Here is a 22,302-nt window from a genome sequence, read left to right as displayed (position 1 = left end):
AGAGACCCACAGACTCACGCGGAGACCCATAGACTTACACATAGACCCACAGACTCACACAGAGATCCACGAACTCATACAGTGACCCACATACTCACATAGACACCCAGAGACTCACAGAGACCCACAAACTCACGCAGAGACCCACAGACTCACACAAAGACCCAGAGACTCGCACAGAGACCCAGAGACTCACACAGAGACCCACAGACTCACGTAGAGACCCACAGACTCACACAGCGACACATATACACACACAGAGACCCAGAGACTCAGACAGATCCACAGACACACACATAGACCCACAGACCCACATAGACACCCACATACTCACATAGAGACCCAGAGACTCACACAGAGACCCACAGACTCACACAGAGAATTACAGACTCACATAGAGACTCACATACTCACATAGAGACCCAGAGACTCACAGAGATCCACAGACTCGGTTAAAAATCCAGGCTCACATAGCGACCCACTCGCTGTGTATTATCCACTTGAAACTTTAACTCACTCACTCATCATCTCACTCAATTATTTACCCACCGCTTACCCACCAAAGATCCCCCGTATAGCCTTACAAGACAGTTGGGGCAAGTAGTCTTAGTGAGCAGCACCTATGAAGGCTACTGGCACTGTGGCACACGAGGGGGTGGGTGGCCAGCACCATGCCCAGCCGCCATTGTTTCCCGAGTGGCGATGTTTACTACATACAGCACCAGGTACTCATTTGCGGCTGAGTCGACCTAGGAGATACCCAGGGACCGGTTCAGATCATCTGTCACTGGGGTTGGTCGTGGCCGTGAGCTGGCGAATAAAACTCACGCCATTCGTCGCTAAGTGACGTTAACGTCACCATGGCGCATGTGCCAGGCCAGGTGCACTTTGAGGCCACGTGAAGTGTCGAAGGCACAGCCGACAGGAGGTCACGGGATAGATCCACGTGGTGCCATGGGTTGACCGACTGAGACGACTGGCGGATGGGCCAGCTGTAGCACCTACCCCCCGCCCTTCCCAAAGAGAAAGATTCCCTGTATAGCCTGTAACAGACTGTTGGGAGCAAGTGCTGTTAGCAGAGGAGCACCTATGAAGGCCGCAGCACGCGTGGGGGGGTGAATGAATCCCGACCGCCTTTGTCTCCCCGCACACCACACCAGGTACTAATCTGTGGCTGAATCGACCTAGGGGAGGCTCAGGACCGGGTCATAGAGCGGTGCACTAAGTACAACCCCCCCCCAAAAGAAAAGACAAAGACCCCCCATATAGGGGGAGGGGGAGTAGGTGGAAGAGGGAGGAGGAGGGGGAGAACGAGGAAGAGGAGAGGAGGAGGAGGGGGGATGAAGAGGGGCGGGAGGAGGAGGAGGAGGAGGGAGTAGAAGAGGAGGACGGTGGGAGGAGGGGAGGGGGGAGGGGGAGGTGGAGGGGTGCAGGAGGGGGAAGTGGATTTTGAGGAGAGAAGTAGGGGGCAGAGGAGATTGGCTGGAAGGGGTCGGCGGAGGAGGTGGGGGGAGAAGGGGGGGGGGAGAAAGTAGGAGGAGGGGCAGGTGCTGTTAGCGAGCACCAACACACACACGCATGGCTTTTCTCAGTGGGCCTTACACTTGGTTAAGAAAAAGCATTGTATCAGGGTTGAGGGGGGGGGGGGCACATGCCTCAGCCCCCCCACCCCAGTGCCAGCTCACCTTCGACGTGAACGTCAGCGGCGGACACGTACTCCTTGGTGTCACCCTCCTGCACCACCACAATGGAGTACTGGCCCGAGTCCTCCAACGTGGCGTCCTCGATCACCAGCTCCTGGTGCTTGCCGCTCGACACCACCTTGACCTTGCCACTGTCCAGCAGGTGCTGCGGGATGGGCTGCCCGTTCTTAAGCCACCTGTCCGGTGGTGGTGGTGGTTGTGAAGTTGGTGGTGGTTGTGAAGGTGGTCGTGGTGGAGGTAGTGGTGGAGGTGGTGGTGGAGGTAGTGGTGATGGTGGAGGTGGTGGAGGTGGTGGAGGTGGTGGTGGAGGTGGTCGTGGTGGAGGTGATTGTGGTGGAGGTAGTGGTGGTGGTGGAGGTGGTGGAGGTGGTGGAGGTGGTGGTGGAGGTGGTCGTGGTGGAGGTGATTGTGATGGAGGTAGTGGTGGAGGTAGTGGTGATGTTGGAGGTGGTGGAGGTTATTGTGGTGGAGGTTATTGTGGTGGAGGTTATTGTGGTGGAGGTTATTGTGGTGGAGGTAGTGGTGGTGGAGGTGGTGGAGGTAGTGGTGATGGTGGAGGTGGTGGAGGTGGTGGTGGTGGAGGTGGTCGTGGCGGAGGTGATTGTGGTGGAGGTATTGGTGGTGGTGGTGATGGTGGTGGTGGAGGTGATTGTGGTGGAGGTAGTAAAGGTGGTGGTGATGGATGTGGTGGAGGGTTGGGAGGAAGAAGAGGAGGGGAGGGGTGGTTAGTTGAGAGGTGAGCGGTCAGTGCCCTTCGCTACAAACCTGGTGACCCGAGTTCAAATCCCGCTAACGACCACCACTTGCCCCAATCATCTGTCCAAGCCTACACGGGTGACCTTTCTCTTTGGCTGTGGGTGGTAGGGCAGATGGGAGACGGTGAGGGGGTGGCTTGTGAGTGAAGTGAGTGATCGGGGGAGAAGATTAAGAGGGTCAACCTGGCCTCATCCTTTGATGCCATCAACAGCTACCAACACTATTACCACACAACCACCACCACCATCAGCACCGCCACTACCAGCACCACCACCACCATCAACACTAATGATAAAGATCCCCCATATACCCTGCACAGGCTATTGGGGCAAGTGCAGCTATGAAGGCCGGCACGGTACACAGGGAGTGGGTGGCCAGCACCACGCCCGACTGCCTTTGTCATGCCAGTGGCGATGTTTATACACCGCACCAGGTACTCAGTTGAGGCTTAGTCGACCTAGGGGAGGCACAGAACTGGTTCAGATAATGGTCACTGGTGTCGACCGTGAGCAGGAACCCTGAGCGGGAGTCGAACACGGGTCGCCGGGTTCATAGCACAGGGTAGAGCTTACCGCTACACTCCCGCTCCCCACTACCACCAGCACCAGCAACATTACCAGCTCCACCACCACTAGCACCACAACCAGCACAACCACCACCATCATCACCACCACTACTACACCACCCCACCCCAACCATCACCAGCAACATCTCCAGCACCCCCACCATCACAACCGCCATCACCACCACCCCAACCTTCACCAGCATCAGCAACATCACCAGCATCACAACCACTATCACCACCACCCCCACCATCACAACCACCAATCACCACCACCCCCACCATCACCACACCACCAACCCCACACCACCCCCACCAGCACAACCATCACCACCCCCAGCAGCAGCAGGAGGGGTTGTCCCGAGGTGTCACCTCACGGTGACGTCCTTGGTGGTGATCTCGCACTCGAGACGAGCGCCGCTCTTCTCCTTCACGCGCACCGTCTTCAGGTTGCTCGAGAACTTGATCGGCTCCTCTGTGAAGCAGAGGTGGTCGAGTCCGGGGTGTGGAGGTGTGGGGAGGGGAGAGAAACGTGGGTCATGAGCGGTGCCAAAACTTTGGGAAGCGCGGTGATGATGGGGGGTGGTGGTGTGGCCGCCCCCCCCCCCCCCAAGATATATTATAATTACGGCCTTGGAAGGTACCCTCCCCGTGGTGTCCGTGTGGTTGATATAATTTCATCTTTAAGCTATTTAAATTTTATCTTACCAGGTGAAAGGCCCTCTTGAGCTATGTAGCTGCTTTTTCAGAAGCGACACTGGCTATCACAAATCATAGCTGCTCAACCAAGTGGCTTATCCTCATCATCATCACGTGGAGATTAATAGCAGGAGCCAATTACTCCAAAACGCGTGACGTTGAATCCACGCGACCACGGGGAGAGAAATACCGCAGACTCCAAATATAGAGCAGCAGGCATCGTCAGGGTCGGGATCGAACCCACGACCTCCTGCATATCAGGCGAGCGAGTTAACATCTCCTAGTCACCGTGATCATAATGAGAGAGACGTAGACTCCAACTATACAACTCTACTCCAGCACCATCACCCCCCCTCCTCCCACAATCATCCTACCCCCGCCATCCCTCCCTCCCCCCATCGCCCCCCCCCTCCGTCCACGCACTATCGACGATGAGCTCGGCCGACGAGGTCTGGTCGCCGATGCAGACTCCGTAGGTGCCCTTGTCGCTAAGCCGCGCGTCCTTGATGATCAGCTGGTGGATTTTGCCCCCGTCTCGAGACACGATCTCCATCTTCGTGGGGGGCCCCGGGCGGTCAGGCGGTCGGCAGAAAGGCAAACAACAACAACAACAACCCCCCAAACGGGAAGATCCGTTCGGTTTAGAATTAGCGGTTAGATTCATAAAATAAATAAATAAGCGGCTACCGCGACAACCTCTAAATTTCAAGAGCTGCCCATGCGACGTTACTACGAGATGGCTGTCTGTCTTATCGCGCGCGTGTGTGTGTGTACGTTGAACTTCTTTCGCACCGTACGGAGCCAATCACGCTAATCGGAGGTGTGGGGGTGGGGAAGGACAACTAACAACAACAAGGAGCAATTCTACAGAAATGAGTTTGCCAATCTATCGGAAGGGAAGAGCATTCCAGACGGCCGCAGAAGTGCATCCGAAAGTGCCGCGTGATGCAGTGACCATCTTTGTTCGATGGTGAGCCAAAAGTGTAGTGTAGAGCGCTGTGTAGTGTATAGTGCAGTGTATAGTAGTGTTGTGTATAGTCATGTAGCGTATAGTGTAGTGTATAGTCATGTAGTGTATAGTGTAGTGTATAGTAGTGTGATGTGTAGTGTACTGAATAGTATTGTGTATAGTGTAGTGTATACTAATGTAGAGTGTAGTGTATAGTAGTGTATAGTGTAAGGGAAATGAGTTTATAGTGTAGTATATAGTAGTGTATAGTGTAGTGTATAGCAGTGTATAGTCATGTAGTGTATATAAGTGTATCGTCATGTAGTGTATAGTAGTGTGATGTGTAGTGTACTGCATAGTATTGTAGTGTAGAGTGTAGTGTATAGTAGTGTATAGTGTAGTGTATAATAGTGTATAGTGTAGTGTATACTAGTGTATAGTGTAGTGTATAGTGTAGTGTATAGTGTAGTGTATAATATAGTGTATATAGCGTCTGAAAACGCGCGATGCAGCGATCGCTGACCTTGTCGCTGCGCTTGATTGGCATGCCGTTGAAGGTCCACTTGAGGTCGCCCTGGCTTTTTGAGAGGGCCACTTCGAACATGGCGATCGTCTTCTCCTTGCAGTGCGCCGGACGCAGGTTGGACAGGATGCGGCACGGGTCGTCTGGAGCACGGACGGGCGGTGGGGGTGGTGGTGAGGGAGGGGTGGGGGGAGTGGCCGAGGGAAGGGGGGAGAAGGGTTCTCACTCCTCCACCCTGCTCCTTCTCCTCCTCTCTCCTCTCCACCTCATTCTTTTCTTCTTCCTGCTCCACCATCTCCTCCCCCACCTCGTCCACCTTTTCACGGATCACTTTGAGATCTCCTCCTCCCTCCTTCCTCCTCATCCCTCATCTCCCCTGTCCACCATCACCTCCCCCACCTCATATTCTTAGGTTTTTTCGGTAAAGTCACGTAGGTAAAACATCAAAATTAATGAAAATAAAATAAAATAAAAACAAAAATCACGACGTTTCGGAGGCAACACAAGTCTCCGTCATCAGGTGGGACCGTCACAGCCGAATTAGCTGCATCAAGTGAGGCAATGATTCAAGAAGTAATCCCTTATAAGCAAGTTGAAGGGGGGGGGGGAGCTCATCAGAATGTGGTAGCCAATGAATGGAAACGTATCGGGAGGGAGGGGGGCGGGGCTCAAAGACAGCACGGAGTGCTAAGTACAACGCATCGGGAGGGGGAGGGGCCAAAACAATGGACGACGGCTTGGACGCGGTTGCCGCTGCACACGTCAACACAATGTACAGAGAGGGGGGAGGGGAGGTCTGATACACATGATAGACAAAAGAACGAAAATGCCCATGTTTATACCAATGCTGGCTGAACAATGAAGAGAGCACTGCCAAAAAAAATTAACTGGGGATGTTAACACTCGGTAAAGTAAAGTAAAATAGTGCCTGTCAGATAAGATGGTCCAAAAAAGTGTAATTAAGTCTTTTTTGCGTGGTTGATAACATATTTCCAATGATTACTAAGTTTGTACCCATCATCACGGTTGAAATTATGTCTGTGTTTGTATATTTGTATGGCTTCGTGTACAAACCTTTGATGGTAGCCGGGAGGTTTGCAGAGAACCTTGGTCTCGGAAAAGACAATTTCATGAGAGCCCGCCGAGTTGTAGCAATGATCGGCAACGGCAGAAGAATCAGTTCTGCCGTGTTTCAGATCTGACTTGTGCTCGCGGACACGATCAGAAACATGACGTTTCGTTTCTCCAATGTAGCAATCACCACAAATGCAACTCAATTTGTAGACTCCAGGATACTGTAAGTCAGGAACGACATCCTTCACAGATGGAATCAGATCACGGATTTTATGCACTGTACTGAATTGGACTTGGATCTTATGTTTGTTTAGAATTTTGGAGATCTTTTTGGTCACGCCTGCTATGTATGGTAACGTGATGGTTTTGGTCGGAGCTTCAAGTGGCTGTTTCTGTGTGGTGGGAGAGACAGCTTGGCGGATAGTACGGTCAGAGTATCTGTTCATCCTGAGGGCCCGATGTACATGTCTTAATTCACCAGTCAGGTGGTGTTTGTCAGAAATGCCATGGGCTCTGTGGTATAGCGTTTTGATGAGAGAATTCTTTTTTTAGATGGGTAGTGGTGGGAATCCGGTTTCAAGTAGGAATCTGTGTGGGTGGCTTTCCTGTAGACAGAATGTCCCAAGGATCCGTCAGGCCTCCTCTCAAACAGAATATCCAAGAATGGTAGTTTACCGTCTTTCTCCACTTCCATGGTGAATCTGATGGATGGGTGTCTAGAATTGATGTCGTCCAAGAAGTGGTTCAATGCTGGGAGGCCATGTGGCCAGATGACGAAAGTGTCATCCACATATCTCTTCCACAGGGAAGGACGCAGGGTAGATGTCTGGATGGCGTCTGATTCAAACTTTTCCATGAACATGTTGGCTATAACTGGTGACAAAGGGGAGCCCATAGGGGTACCCTCATTCTCTTTGTAGAAGGTGCCATTCCAGGTAAAATAGGTGTTGGTGAGGCAATGCCTAACCAGCACAGGTGCATCAGAATTCAATCCATGTTTGACTAAGTCCTCAATTATTGTTAGGGTGTCTGGTACTGGGACTTTGGTAAACAAAGATACTACATCAAAGCTGACGAGGATGTCATCAGGAGATAGTACCTTGTCCTTAACCATAGAGACTAATTGGGTTGAGTTGAGTACTGCCGAAGAGGTCTTGCCTGTGAAAGGGAGCAGAGTATCTGATAGAAAACGGGCTAGTTTGCACGTAAGAGAGTTTATCGTCGACACAATGGGTCGTAGCGGGGTGCCTTCCTTATGGATTTTGGGAAGACCTTAGAGTCTGGGAGGTCTTGCCGCCGATGGTTTTAGAGAGGGACGTTTGCTTGGTTCGATTAGGGAAGTCGAACTCGTGATGATACTGTTGGTTTTCGTCGTTACCACCACCTCCTTCTCCACCACCTCCTTCTCCACCACCTCCTCCACCATCACCTCCCCTGCCTCCAACACCACCTCCTCCACCACCTCCTCCTCCACCACCTCCTCCTCCACCACTTCCTTCTCTCCCCTCTTCCCTGTCCTTCACCTCCTCCTCCACCACCTTCACCTCCACCACCACCTCCTCCTCCACCTCCTCCTCCACCTCCTCCATCATCACCTCCACTACCTCCTCCACCTCCTCCACCATCACCTCCCCTGCCTCCAACACTTCCTCCTCCACCGCCTCCTCCTCCACCACCTCCTCCACCACCTCCTCCACACCTCCTTCTCTCCCCTCTCCCCTGTCCTCCACATCCTCCTCCACCACCTCCTTCACCTCCACCACCACCTCCTCCACCTCCTCCACCACCTCCACCATCACCTCCACCACCTCCTCCACCACCATCTCTACCACCACCTCTCCCACCTCCTTCACCACCTCCTCCTCCACCACCTCCTCCACCACCTCATTCTCTCCCCCCTCCCCTGTCTTCCACCTCCTCTTCCACCACCTCCTTCACCTCCACCACCACCTCCACCACCTCCTCCACCTCCTCCACCATCACCTCCACCACCTCCTCCACCAACATCTCTACCACTACCTCTCCCACATCCTCCACCACCACATCCTACACCACCCTCCACCCTCGTTCTCACCGATCACTTTCAAGTTGGCAGTCCACGTCTTCTCGTTGGCCTCCACCGAGTAGGCGGCCTGGTCGCTGAGATCGGCGTTGGCGATCACCAATGTGTGTTTGCTGGAGAACTGCTTGTGCTCGTACTTCCCCGCACTCGCGGCCGTCATCAGCAGCTCCTTGTTCTGGTGCACCACCACCAAGGGGAGACGGCGGGTAGACGGGGGGCGGGGAGTGGAGAGAGAAGAGAGGGGGGGGCGGGGGAGGAGAGATGAGGGAAATTGGGGTGGGGGGTGATTGGAGTGATAAGGGAGAAAAGAGGGAGAGGGGAGGATATGGGGAAGATGTGGGGGAGATGGGGGAGGATGTGGGCAAGATTTGGGGGAGATGGGGGAGATGGGGGGGGGAGATGGGGGAGAGATGGTGGAGATGGGGGAGCGATGGGGGGGAGATGGTGAAGATGGGGGTGAGATGGGGGTGAGATGGAGGGAAGATGAGGGAGCGATGGGGGGGAGATGGGGGAGATAGAGCGGAGATTGGATGACAGAGATGTGAGAGAAGGGGTTGAGAAGGAGAGAGAGGGAGGGTGAGATGGGGGAAAAAGAGAGGAGCGGTAGATGGGGGGGGGAGGGAAGATGGGAGGCGATGGGTGAAGGGGGGAGTGGTGGGGGAGAGAGAGAGGACGTGCCGGTTCAAGGTGTAACCGGTGTGACGTCTGGCTCGACCTCTAGATCTGGGATGCGACTAACCTTAAACCAGCGGACGCGCTGGTGGTTGGGGTCCTTGAACTCGAGGTGGACCTCGAAGATGGCCTTCTCGCCCGTCTTCACCACCACGTCCACCATGTCCTTGAGCAGTGTCACCGTCTGCAATCACACGCGTACAAAGACAAAGATCCCCCGTATAGCCTTAACAGACTGTTGGGGAAGTGCTGTTAGCGAGCACCTATAAAGGCCAGCACGGCACACGAGGGGGTAGGTGGCCAACACCACGCCCGGCCGCCTTTGTCTCCCCAGTGGCGATGTTTACACATTGCACCAGGTATTAATTTGAGGCTGAGTCGACCTAGGGGAGGCCCAGGACCGGTTCAGATAATCGTCATCGCTGTTGGCTGTGAACGGGAATCGAACCCAGCTCGCCAGGTACGTAGCGCAGCACGCTAACCGCTACACTACCGCTAACGCGCGTACACACGCGAACACAGAGACGCACATACAACAAAAACAGCATTTCGCCACTAAGTGGCGGTGACATCACCACGACGCTTGTGCAAGGCTATGTGCACTTGAGGCCACATGAAATGTCGAATTCCCGCTGACAGGAGGCCATGGGGTAGAACCAGGTGCCACGGATCGACTGACTGAGATGACTGGTTGATGCACCACCTGCGCCCCCTACTGTCCAACTGGATGTGCTTTAGCCACCCGGTGCTTAGCTCGTTGTTGTGAGCGTCGATTCTCCGACCTCCGTTATTGTTGGAGGGCGACTGCCTTCAACTGCCCAGCAGCAGCGTCCTTTACGAGCCTCCGAATTAGAGGCCGATCTTGACACCGCTGGTACCAGTCTCCGGCAAATCCACAAAGCTCCACATCCTCCTCACTCCATCTCTTCTCTAGCCCGCGTCGTGCCCATTTAGCCCCCTCGATCCGGCCGAACAAAAGCTGTTTAGGCATGCGGTGGCTGGGCATGCGGGCTAAATGATCCAGTCAACGCAGCCTTGCCTACCAGAGGAGTTCACTGATGGGAATATGTCCAGATCTTTCAAGAAGTTGTGAGCTCCTCACACAATCCAGCCTGGTTAAACCCAGGATGGATCGTAGACACGCCAGCCTGAATGTTTCTAACCAGCGCAGATGTTCTATTAGAGGGCTCCACGTTTCACAAGCATAGAGAAGGAAGGGCATGACGGTGGATGAAGAGATCCGAAGTTTCGTGCTGAGTTACAGACCAGATAGCTGCACACAGCATTACGCAGCCGGTGAAAAGATTTATGCTGCCCAACTGATTCGACGTGAGATCTCTGTTGTCAAACCGGAGCTGTTCATAAGCACACTGCTCAGTTATCGGAAACGCTCCACTCCACAACTGCTCCATCACCACCACCACCACCACCATCATGACTACCACCACCATCATCACCACCATCACCTCTATCGCCTCCTCATGCTTCTTCTTCATCTGCTTGAGCTTCTTGAGCATGCCACGGAAGTCGGTGATGCCCAGCTCGAAGCACACACGCTCCAGGTCCTTCTTCTCAGTGTTCATCAGCAGCTCCATGATCTCCTTCTCCGTGAGGACTTTCACCTCCTTGGGTGGAGGTGGAGGCGGCAGCTTGGACCTGGAGGAGGATAGAGGAGGATGATAGAGGAGAATAGAGGAGGAGGAGAATAGAGGAGGATGATAATAGATCTATAGATGTAGGCCATCGTAGATAGATTATCGATCTATAGATGTAGACCTTCGTATACAGATTGTAAATATATAGATTTATTTTATACCTACGTGACTTTACCGAAAGAACCAAAGAGTATGGATTCCCGCAGTCAAGAAAGCTTCAAATCAATACATATAGATGTTGACCCTCATATATATATTATAGATATAGACGCCTTGTATTGGGGATTGGAGTTCCTGGCCCTCACCTTTTTTTCATCATCGACTTGAAGTCCACTGTTTTTTCCTGATCTGAAACGTTCACACAGAGAGGAAATGAAGGGTGAGGAGGTGGGGGAGGAGTAGAATGCTCTCCTGAAGACTTTCTCACAACCACCCACCCATCCACCCACTCACCCACCCAGCCACCCACTCACAGACTCATCGACCCACTTACTCACCCGTCCACTAACTCACCTGCCCACTCACCAATGCACCCAATAATCCACTCCACTCGCCCATCCACCCACCCACTCACTCATTCACTCACCCACCCAACACTCACCCATCCACCCACTCATCCACGTACCTACTCAACAAACCCACTCAGCCCACACACGCATCCACACATCCAGCCATCGACTCGCCCACCCACTTACTCTCAATGACGGTCAGGCTGAAGGTGCAGGTCGCCTCTGCGTAGGCGTTTGTGGCCACGCACTTGTACGTGTCCGTGTCGTCCATGGTGGCATTTTCGATCTGTACCCAACACACAAACAAAGGTCCTCCGTGTAGCCTTCATAGACTGGTGGAGCAAGTGCTGTTGGTAGCAAGAAGCAGCACCTATGGAGCCCGACACGGTGGCACACACAGAGGGAGTGGTGGGTGGCCACCAGCAGCACGCACCGCCCTGCCATGCAGTTGAGGTGTGGGGTGGGTGAGGTAGTGGCCGTACGTTTCGGGTGAGATGTGGGTGAGGTGGCCGTGCGGGTGAGGTGTTGATGAGGTGGTCGCTGTGCGGTTGAGGGGTGGGGAGGTGGCCGTGCAGTTGAGGTGTGTGTGAGGTAACTGTGTGGGTGAAGTGTGGGTGAGGTGGCCGTGCAGGTGTGGTGTGGGTGAGGTGGTGACCGTGCAGATGAGGTGTGGGTGAGGTGGCCGTGTAGGTGAGGTGTAGGTGAGGTGGTGGCTGTAAAGGTGAGGTGTGGGTGAGGTGGTGGTCATGCGGGTGAGAAGTGGGTCAGGCCAAGGCCGTGCAGGTGAGGTGTGGGTGAGGTGTTGTCCATGCGGGTGAGGTGTGGGTGAGGTGGTGGCCGTGCGGGTGAGGTGTGGGTGAGGTGTTGTCCGTGCGGGTGAGGTGTGGGTGAGGTGGTGGGCGTGCAGATGAGGTGTGAGTGAGGTGGTGGCTGTAAAGGTGAGGTGTGGGTGAGGTGGTGGGCGTGCAGGTGAGGTGGCCGTGCGGGTGAGATGTGGGTGAGGTGGCCGTGCGGGTGAGGTGTGGGTGAGGTGGCCGTTGTGGGTGAGTGAGGTGGACACCTGGAGCGAGTGCTCGCCCGTGATGGCATCGTATCGGTCGCGAAATCGCTCTCCGAACTCCTTGACGTCGTTCCCAGCTCCGCGCTTCCAGCAGACTTTGGGCTTGGGCTCCCCGGCAATCTTGGCCCTCATGAAGACGTTCTTACCTTGGGGGGGGGGGGAGGGGGATAGGGGGGGCGAGGGCCAAGAGAGTCTCACAACCCATCTTCGTGTGATCCATCCACCAACCCTCTCTGCTGCTGCCTCCACAGTTGCTGGGTGATTACAGACAGCCAACGCAGCAGCAGCAGCATAGCCACCACCAGCACCACGTGCAGTTTTATAGCCACCCCCACGTGCAGCACCATAGACACTAAAGACAAAGATCCCCCCGTATAGTCTTAAAAAACTGTTGGGCCAAGTGCTGTTAGCAAGTGGCAGCACCTATGAAGGCCGGCACGGCACACGAGGGATTTGGGTGGCCAGCACCATGCCCGGCCGCCTTTATCTCCCCAGCGGCGATGTTAACTCCACACCGCTCCAGGTACTCGTTTGAGGCTGAGTTGACCTAGGTGAGTCCCGGTACCAGTTCAGATAATCGCTATGACTGGTGTTAGGGGGCTGTGAGCATGAATCGAACTCGGGTGTCAGCCGAGTTCATAGCCCCGCACGCTGTATTTAATCTTGATTTTGAAGCTTTCGTGACTGCAGGAATCCATACTCTTGGTTCTTTCGGTAAAGTCACGTGGGTAGAAATAAAATAAATCACGACGTTTCAATCGCAACACAAGCGACCGTCATCAGGCGGAACCGATACAGCAGTACAGTTGTCTTTACCGAAAGAACCAAAACTCTTTGTATTTTATTTTATCAGGTGAGGCCCACTGAGCTATGTAACTTTTTTTTCAGAAGCGACCACAAAGTGGGCTTATCATGTGGAAATGTAAAGCATTCACGTACTCTAAACGCGTCATGTTGATTCTAAATGTGGAGGGAAAACCCAGAGGAACCCGGAGAAGAATCCATGCAACCACCACGGGGAGAGAGAAAGAGAGATGCAAACTCCAAATATAGAGCAGGCGTCAGGGTCGGGATCGAACCCACGACCTCCTGCATACTGGGCGACGTAGTTAACATCTCCTAGCCACCGTGATGATAATGAGAGAGACACAGACTCCCGATATACAGCATACATCAGGGTCGGGATCGAACCCACGACCTCCTGCATACCAGGCGAGGCAGTCAACATCTACTGTGGCACCCACGGTAACTATTGCTGCACCAACACCGCTCTCCCCCCCCCCAAGTGCCCCCCCCCTCCCCTGTAGCTAACCCTCGGGCACGTTGAGGGGAGGGGGTTTGATGGTGAACTCGGGCAGGCTGTCGCCCGGCTCCACGTTGGTGTTGAAGGTGACGAGCGAGACGGTGGACGTGGTGATGGACGACTTGCGCTTCACCGTGGAGCTCGTGCTGCTCGTGGAAGACGACTCTGGGTGCCACGGTGAGGAGCGGCGGCGAAGGGAGTTGAGGAGAGGCGAGGAGTGGAGGAGTGAGAAGTAGAGGAGTGGAGGAGTGAGGAGTGAGAAGCAGAGGAGTGAGGAGTGGATGATTGAGGAGGTGGTGTGAGGAGGGGTGCCGAGTGAGGGGTGAGGAGGGGGAGTTAGCAAAAAAACAACATCATCATTAGTAGTATAGGAGGAGATACAGCATCATCAGCAGCAGTAGTAGCATCAGCAACACCGCTGTGTGCACAAACAGCTGTTTAGCCAATGGGAAGGCTCCCCATGCCGTAGTGCCTACAAGAGTTCACTGCTCTCATATTTAAGGTTAACAGAGGCTAAAACGTGCAGGTTTTAAGAAAAAAGAACGAAAGTCATGAGACTACGTTTTGAGTAATGGAAAAATCATTACTGTGCCATGAACGGCATTACGTTACTTATTATTCTTCATGATGAAGGGCTATTGCGCGAAACGTCGCCAATTAAATATGTATTTTTTCTAATGGCGTTGGTATTACAATGGTCACGTTCCAGTGACGGGTAACGTCCCCGTGATTATGCTGACGTCACAATGTTTGCTGAATATGTGTCCTGACTTTTGGGCTGCCCTATATAACAATAACCCTATGTCTCCTGACTTTTGGGCCAACCTTGTTAATAACAATAACCCGATGCGTCCTCACTTTTGGGCCACCCTGGTTAATAACAATAACCCTATGTGTCCTGAAGTTTGGGCCACCCTGTATAATAACAATAACCCTTTGTGTCCTGACTTTTGGGCCACCCTGCATAATAACAATAACCCTATGTCTCCTCACTTTTGGGCCACCTTGTATAATAACAATAACCCTATGTGTCCTCACTTTTGGGCCACCCTGTATAAAAACAATAACCCTATGTGTCCTGACTTTTGGGCCACCCTCTATCGTAGCGCACGGCGTTGTTGTATTTCTAACCATGCTGGACAATCCCCGTGCTGCCCTTCCGTATGATTTTGGTCGTCTTGGTGGTGGTGGTCCTCATGGTCTCGAATCCGCCCTTGCGATTCCGGTCCATTGCGAAGGAGTGTGACGGTCTTCAGGAGAGCAGGGGACGAGGATGCGGAGGAGTTGGAGGAGTTGGAGGAGGATGAGCAGGTGGGAAGGAAGATGATGAGCGCTGTACGTGGGAGAGGGGAAGTTGCCGGGGGATAGATTATCACGGATGGATTGGGTCATTCTTATGCTCAACCACACTGAAAAGACATCGTTGTCATGTTCACCATCATCATCACATCATCATCTTCAACCACGACCAGAGGATGCCACCATCATCAGCAGCAAGGTGTTTATGAGTAAGCAGCATTGCTACTGTAGTCGGTGTGAGCTCACCTGTGATTAATCGCACGTATTATTGTACAATCTGTAGCATATGGGAACCTAATAAATCATTTTGCATAGCTGAAGGTAGCCAGATGCGTTTCATGATCAAAATTTAAGATCAGGAAAATGGTGATCAGGGATTGGATCCCGAGCCCCCACGTGCACAGTAGAGTACAATTTTAGATTTAGGGCTATTTTCTGCACCAGTAAGCTGCAGTCTACATTAGCTCCAATAATATATAACTTAAATTTGAATGTCAATCGACTGACAGGAACTCGGTAATGTTAATTGACTGTTGATTGAGTTCGTGGTGGTAACTAAATATGCATAGTTAAGACTTTGTTATTAAAGTTGATTTCCCATCTGCATAACATACACATCTCAAATATTAACACTGACACTCAATCCCATTGGCAGAGGAATTCAGTTGCGGTGTTGCCACATGGAGGATATCTCTGCTCGCTATCGCAGGTGCGAGATGTTCACTTATATTTTTATTAGTATTTTGTTCGCCGTTTTTTGCGAGGGAGAAATCGAACAAAAATAAGATGGCGTCGCGCCTCGTGGTGAGTTATTTAAATGCTTACGAGAGTGTGAGGTAACTTATTTATTTTAAATCAAATCCCACTCGAATGAATAGATACAATCGAGTTGCAAGACGATCATAGTGTTTTGGTGATGAAAGTTGTTTTGTAATAGTTTACAACGTTTGGCGTCACTGCGTTGCTTTGCGCTGTTCATGAGGAAGGCACAAAATGGCCGACTTAGACATTAAGTTTAACATTGAACTCATGGAGCGGGCGGCACGGGTGTGTTCTCAGAGGTTACATGACATAACAAAGAATAATTGTGGCACACGTTTATTGTAAGTAAAATAGGAATTATCTAATTTACATATTGTTAAGAAATTTGATGTTAAAACTGTTGGTTTTATTGCATTGCGCAATTTATGAGGATGGCACAAAATGGCCGACTTAGAGATTAAGTTTAACATTGAACTCATGGAGCGGGCGGCACGGGTGTGTTCTCAGAGGTTACATGACATAACAAAGAATAATTGTGGCACACGTTTATTGTAAGTAAAATAGGAATTATCTAATTTACATATTGTTAAGAAATTTGATGTTAAAACAGTTGGTTTTATTGCATTGCGCAATTTATGAGGATGGCACAAAAAGGCTGACTTAGAGATTAAGTTTAACATTGAGCTCATGGAGCGGGTGGCACGGGTTTTCTTTACAGAGGTTACATGATATAATAATTAATAATTGTTATATATGTGTATTGTCAGTTAAGTATGATTTCTCTAATTTACGTATTATAATTTAACGTAAACACATACCTGGAAAACCTTACGATTTACCCAGCTGTTTCAATACGACAACAAAAATATTTTATTTTTGTTTGTGTTTTTCCCTTGTGATGGGACTTTGTAGCATGAACGCTGAGATTTATAAGGACATGGGGTGACCAATAAGGTCTGGATTGGTCTGTAATAAGGTAGGCACTGATAAAGGGTTGACAGGTATGTGAACACCAGGGGGGGGGGATTGTCGTGAAACGGCGAAACTTTCGTTCAAAAGCCCTCTATGTATCTCTAAGGATCTCTATGGGTCTCTGTCTATAAGCATTCCTGTCAACCCCTGATTAGCGCCTACCTTATTACAGACCAAGTCAGACCTTATTGGTCACCCCGTGCACCTTATGAATCTCAACGTTAATCCTATGAAGGCCCATCACAACGGAGAAACACAAATAAACAGGCACATATTTTTTTTTGGCCCGCATTTAAACGGCTGTACGCCGTATGGACTTGAAAACTCAAATTTTCTGTACAAGAATAGGGGATAAACCATATGGGTTCACAGGTATGTGTTCAGCCGCTGTCAAGTCGTCCACCACTTGTCCGAAAGAAAAAACACAATGCAGAGTCACTACTCATCCTCTCCGAACTTTATATTATTTGTTTTATTGTTATTATCGTTGTTGTCTATTCAGACGACCTGTCCCTCTGACCTCAAAAGGATTCACGACTGGAGGGGACAGATCAGATGCCAGAATGTTCACTATCATGATCATCTTTACTGTCACCATCACCGAATGTCCATCATCATCACCACTACCTTCACCAAAATGTTCACGATCATGATCAATCTTTACTGTCACCATCACCGAATGTCCATCACCATCACCGCTACCATCACCATAATGTCCACATCATCATCTTTACCGTCACCATCACCCAATGTCCATTATCATCATAACCGCTACCATCACCAGAATGTTCACTACCATCATCATCATCATCATCACTATCACCTCAATCCCATCAGCACCCTATCAACATCAACACCATCAAAGCAACAACAATATCACCCATAACTGCAACATCACCATCACTGCAACATCTCCCATTACTGCAACATCACCTTCACTGCAACATCACCATCACTATAACATTACCATCACTACAACATCACCATCACTGCAACATCACCCATCACTGCAACATCACCATCACCAAAACATTACCATTACTGCAACATCACCATCACTGCAATATCACCATCACTATAACATCACCATCACTATAACATCACCATCGCTACAACATTATCCATCACTGCAACATCACTCATCACTGCAACATCACCATCACTGCAACATCACTTATCACTGCAACATCACTCATCACTGCAATATCACCATCACTGTAACATCACCATCCCTGCAACATCACCATCACTGCAACATCACCCATCACTACAAGATCACCATCACTGCAACATCACCCATCACTGCAACATCATTAATCACTGCAACATCACCATGAATGCAACATCACACATCACTGCAACATCACCCATCACTGCAACATCACCATCACTACAACATCACCCATCACTGCAACATCACCATCACTGCAACATCACCCATCACTGCAACATCACCCATTACTGCAACATCACCATCACTACAACATCATCATCACTACAATATCACCATCACTGCAACATCACCATCACTACAACATCACCATCATTACAACATCACCCATCACTGCAACATCACCATCACTGCAACATCACCATCACTGCAACATCACCATCACTGCAACATCACCCATTACTACAACATCACCATCACTACAACATCACCCATCACTGCAACATCACCCATCACTACAACATCACTCATCACTGCAACATCACCATCACTGCAACATCACTATCACTACAACATCACCATCACTGCAACATCACCATCACTGCAAACATATCATCAACAACACCGATCACAGCAACATCTCCGCTATTTGATTTTGTGTTTGCATTCAATCAACAAATTCCACTGCTGGATGATGGAAGGTCTGCCGAACACTGTATCAGCTGCGCTATTGTTGGGTCCACGGTGGGTAGGATGTTAACTCCCTCGCCTGGTATACAGGAGATCGTAGGTTCGATCCCGACCCTGACGCCTGCTGCTGTATTTTTGGGGTTTGCGTGTCGCTCTCTCTCTCATCCATCATCATCACGGTGGCTAGGAGATGTTAACTACCTCGCCTGGTATACAGGAGGACGTGGGTTCGATCCCGACCCCTGACGATGCCTGCTGCTTTTGTCTATGTGGAGTCTGCGTCTCTCTCTCTCTCTCATCATCATCACGGTGGCTATGATATGTTAATTACCTCGCCTGGTGTACAGGAGATCGTGGGTTCGATCCCGACCCTGACGCCTGCTGCTGTATTTTTGGATTTTGCGTGTCTCTCTCTCTAATCATCATCACGGTTACTAGGAGATGTTAACTACCTCGCCTGGTATGCAAGAGGTCATCGATTTTATTCCGACTTTGACGATGCCTGCTGATGTATATTTTGAGTTTGCGTGTCTCTCTCTCTCTAGTCATCACCACGGTGGCTAGGATATCTTAACTACCTCGTCTGGTATACAGGAGGTCGTGGGTTCGATGCTGACCCTGACGGCTGCTGTGCATTTCGAGTTTGCATGTTCTATCTATCTCGCCGTGATTGCGTGGATTTTTCTCCGGGCCCTCCTAATTTTTTCATCCACATTTAGAAACGTGCGGTTGGAGTATTTGGCTACTGCTATACATTTCGACGTGATACGCGACTTCGTTGAGCTATAATTTGTGAGTGACAGGCTCGAGGCCGGGTGCCACTCACTAACTCACTCACCCACCGACTCACCCACTCAAATCCCATCCCTTATCTAGCTCGTGCCACTCACTAACTCACCCAACCACCGACTCACTCACTCAAATCCCATCCCTCCTCTCGCCCGTGCCACTCACTAATACACTCACCCATCAGCCCATATATTTTCTAGTCTCTGCCTCTCACTCACCCACCCACTCACGCATCAGCCCTTCTCTTCTCTAGCCTGTGCCACTCGCCACCGTTCAACTCACCCACTCACTCACCCACTCATTCACTCACCTTCTCAGCCACTCACCCATCAGCCCTTCTCTTCTCTAGCCTGTGCCACTCGCCACCGTTCAACTCACCCACTCCCTCACCCACTCATTCACTCACCTTCTCAGCCACTCACCCATCAGCCCTTCTCTTCTCTAGCCTGTGCCACTCACCTGCGCTCTCTCTCCAAGACTCAACGACAATCGCCAGCAGGGAAGGCGACAGAGAGGCAGAGAAGCGATGCGAGGACAGACACTCGATGGTCGGGTGATGGTTGGTGGTGGTGCTGGAGGTGTCTCAAACCTCTGCGGCTACGCTACCAAAGGAACAGCAAGCCAACTGGAAGGTCGGAGGACTTGACGTGCCTCGTTCTGTCTGCACCACCGCCTCCGAACTCGATCCTCTCTTCTCGAGCCTCCAGCCCACCCACCCCCACACGCGCATCCAACGGACCCACCCCCTCACACCCACGCCAAAGACAAAGATCCCCCGTGTAGCCTTCACAGACATTTGGGGCAAGTGCTATTACTGTGGCACACACCGCGCCCGGCCGCCTTTGTCTCCCCAGTGGCGATGTTTACTACGAATCGCACCACGTACTTATTTCAGGCTGAGTCGACCTAGGGGAGGCCTAGGATCGGTTCAGATAATCATCACTGGTATTGGCCGTGAGCGGGAATCGAACTCGGGTATCCAGGTTCGTAGTGCAGCACGCTAACCACTACACATGCACACACACGTACACGTACACATACACACGTGAACACACACGTACACACACGTACACGTGCACACACACACGTACACATACACACATACGTTCACACACACATACGTACACATACACACACACATACACACGTGCACACACACGTGTAGACACACCAGTGTACACACATACACGTTTACACCCACGTACACATACACATACACACACGTGCACATACACACACGTGCACACACATACACGTGCACACACACGTACACATACATACACACATACGTACACACACGTACACGTGCACACACATACGCGTTTGCACGGACCCGCATGCGCGGTCGACTCCCCAAACGCATTGGGATCGCTGTCTGCTCCCAAAGGTTCCCCTTGGCTCTGGCCATATAAGTCCCCCTTTCTGCCAAAGGAGATGACCGCGAGTGGCTAAATGTGAACCCGAGGTCTTCTCGCGGGACCAGGCCGACGACTGAGTTACTGGTTGCTTGCTGCGTCTGCAGGTCTGCGGATTGCCTGACGGCTAAGCGGTTTAAGGGACGAGACATCAGAGACGGGCAATCAACGTTGACCCCCCCCCCCCTAATCGGTCGTGTGTGTGATGTTGAACTTCCTTCGCACCGTACGTAATGAACCGTGCTCATCGGAGGTATCGGCACCGTCTCTCGCCAGTTGTGATCCAAACGATTTGTCGTCGCTTCGTCCAATCAACCATCATCACATCGTCTCCCACCATCACATCTACCATCATCACATCATCACATCACACATCATCCCATTATCCATCCCATCATCACATCATACATCTACTCTCATCACATCACATCATATATCATCACCACATTACATCACCACATCATCCATCTCCCATAATCACATCATCACATCATACCAACATTACATCATCACATCATCAAATTATCCATTCATTATCCCATCATCACATCATCCATCATCACATCATCCAATTATCCATTCATTATCCCATCATCACATCATCCATCATCTCATCATATCACATCATCCAGCACATTCACAATACCATCATCATACTATCATCCATCATCCCATCATCATATCATCCATTATATCTACCATCATCACATCACCCACATCACATCATCCATTATCACATCATCCATCATCACATCATCCATCACATCTACCATCATCAAATCGTCTATCATCACATTATCACATCATCCCAGTATCCATACCATCATCACATTATACATCTACTCTCATCACATCATCCCATCATTACATCATACATCATCCATCATCACCACATCACATCATCCCATCATTACATCATACATCATCCATCATCACCACATTATATCATCCGAACATTACATTATCACATAATACATTGTACCATCATCCCATCACGTCAACCCATTATCCATTCATGATCCAATCATCACATAATCCATCATCACATCATCCCATCATCATATTATCACATCATCCAGCACATTCACCATCCCATCATCATCACACCATCCATCATCACATTATCACATCATCCACCATCTCATCATCGCATAATCACATAATCCATCATCACGTGATCCTATCACATCATCATCAAATCATTACATCATTCATCATCAAATCATCCTATCATCCATCACATCATTCATCATCACATAATCCATCACATCATCACCACATTATCAAATCATCACATCATATTATCCTATCGTCCATCACATCATTCATCAACACTACATCATTCATCATCACATAATCCATCACATCATCACCACATTATCATTCATCATCACCACCACATCATCCATCTCCCATCATCGCATCATCCATCACATCATCCCAACATCACAGCATCCATGGATGACATTGCGAATAAAGTTCAACATACCGACGTAAAACTTGCCCCAACAAGACCCGTTGAGGCTATCCAGTTTCAGTTTCATTTATTTGGTATAGCCCTGTGAGCCATTCGGCTCTTGAAACGGGTGCAACCGCAACAAACAAAAACATGAACATGAAAACATCTTAAAGTGACTACGCGCAAACAAAAAAATCCAGGAAAAAAACAGCAAAGTC

General features: G+C 50.6%; 1 protein-coding gene across 1 annotated transcript in view; it reads right to left on the bottom strand.

Moving 5' to 3' along the window:
* Positions 1-19,873, bottom strand: part of IGSF22 (immunoglobulin superfamily member 22) — a 34,997-nt gene extending 15,124 nt beyond the window's left edge. Inside the window, exons 1-13 of the mRNA XM_078615886.1 lie at positions 19,670-19,873; positions 14,659-14,860; positions 13,537-13,692; positions 12,225-12,370; positions 11,351-11,450; positions 10,961-11,003; positions 10,467-10,656; positions 9,068-9,184; positions 8,341-8,503; positions 5,193-5,335; positions 4,144-4,273; positions 3,394-3,496; positions 1,686-1,879 (exon numbers count right to left, since the gene is read on the bottom strand). Coding sequence (XP_078472012.1) covers positions 1,686-1,879; positions 3,394-3,496; positions 4,144-4,273; positions 5,193-5,335; positions 8,341-8,503; positions 9,068-9,184; positions 10,467-10,656; positions 10,961-11,003; positions 11,351-11,450; positions 12,225-12,370; positions 13,537-13,692; positions 14,659-14,758 — 1,585 coding nt within the window. The 5' untranslated portion in view covers positions 14,759-14,860; positions 19,670-19,873. The remainder of the gene's footprint in view (positions 1-1,685; positions 1,880-3,393; positions 3,497-4,143; positions 4,274-5,192; positions 5,336-8,340; positions 8,504-9,067; positions 9,185-10,466; positions 10,657-10,960; positions 11,004-11,350; positions 11,451-12,224; positions 12,371-13,536; positions 13,693-14,658; positions 14,861-19,669) is intronic.
* Between the last annotated feature and the right edge of the window lie 2,429 nt (positions 19,874-22,302).

Source organism: Lampetra planeri, chromosome 48, assembly GCF_965212315.1.
Source record: "Lampetra planeri chromosome 48, kcLamPlan1.2.h2, whole genome shotgun sequence".
Classification (NCBI taxonomy): domain Eukaryota; kingdom Metazoa; phylum Chordata; class Hyperoartia; order Petromyzontiformes; family Petromyzontidae; genus Lampetra; species Lampetra planeri.
This window is presented reverse-complemented; position numbering and strand designations above follow the sequence as displayed.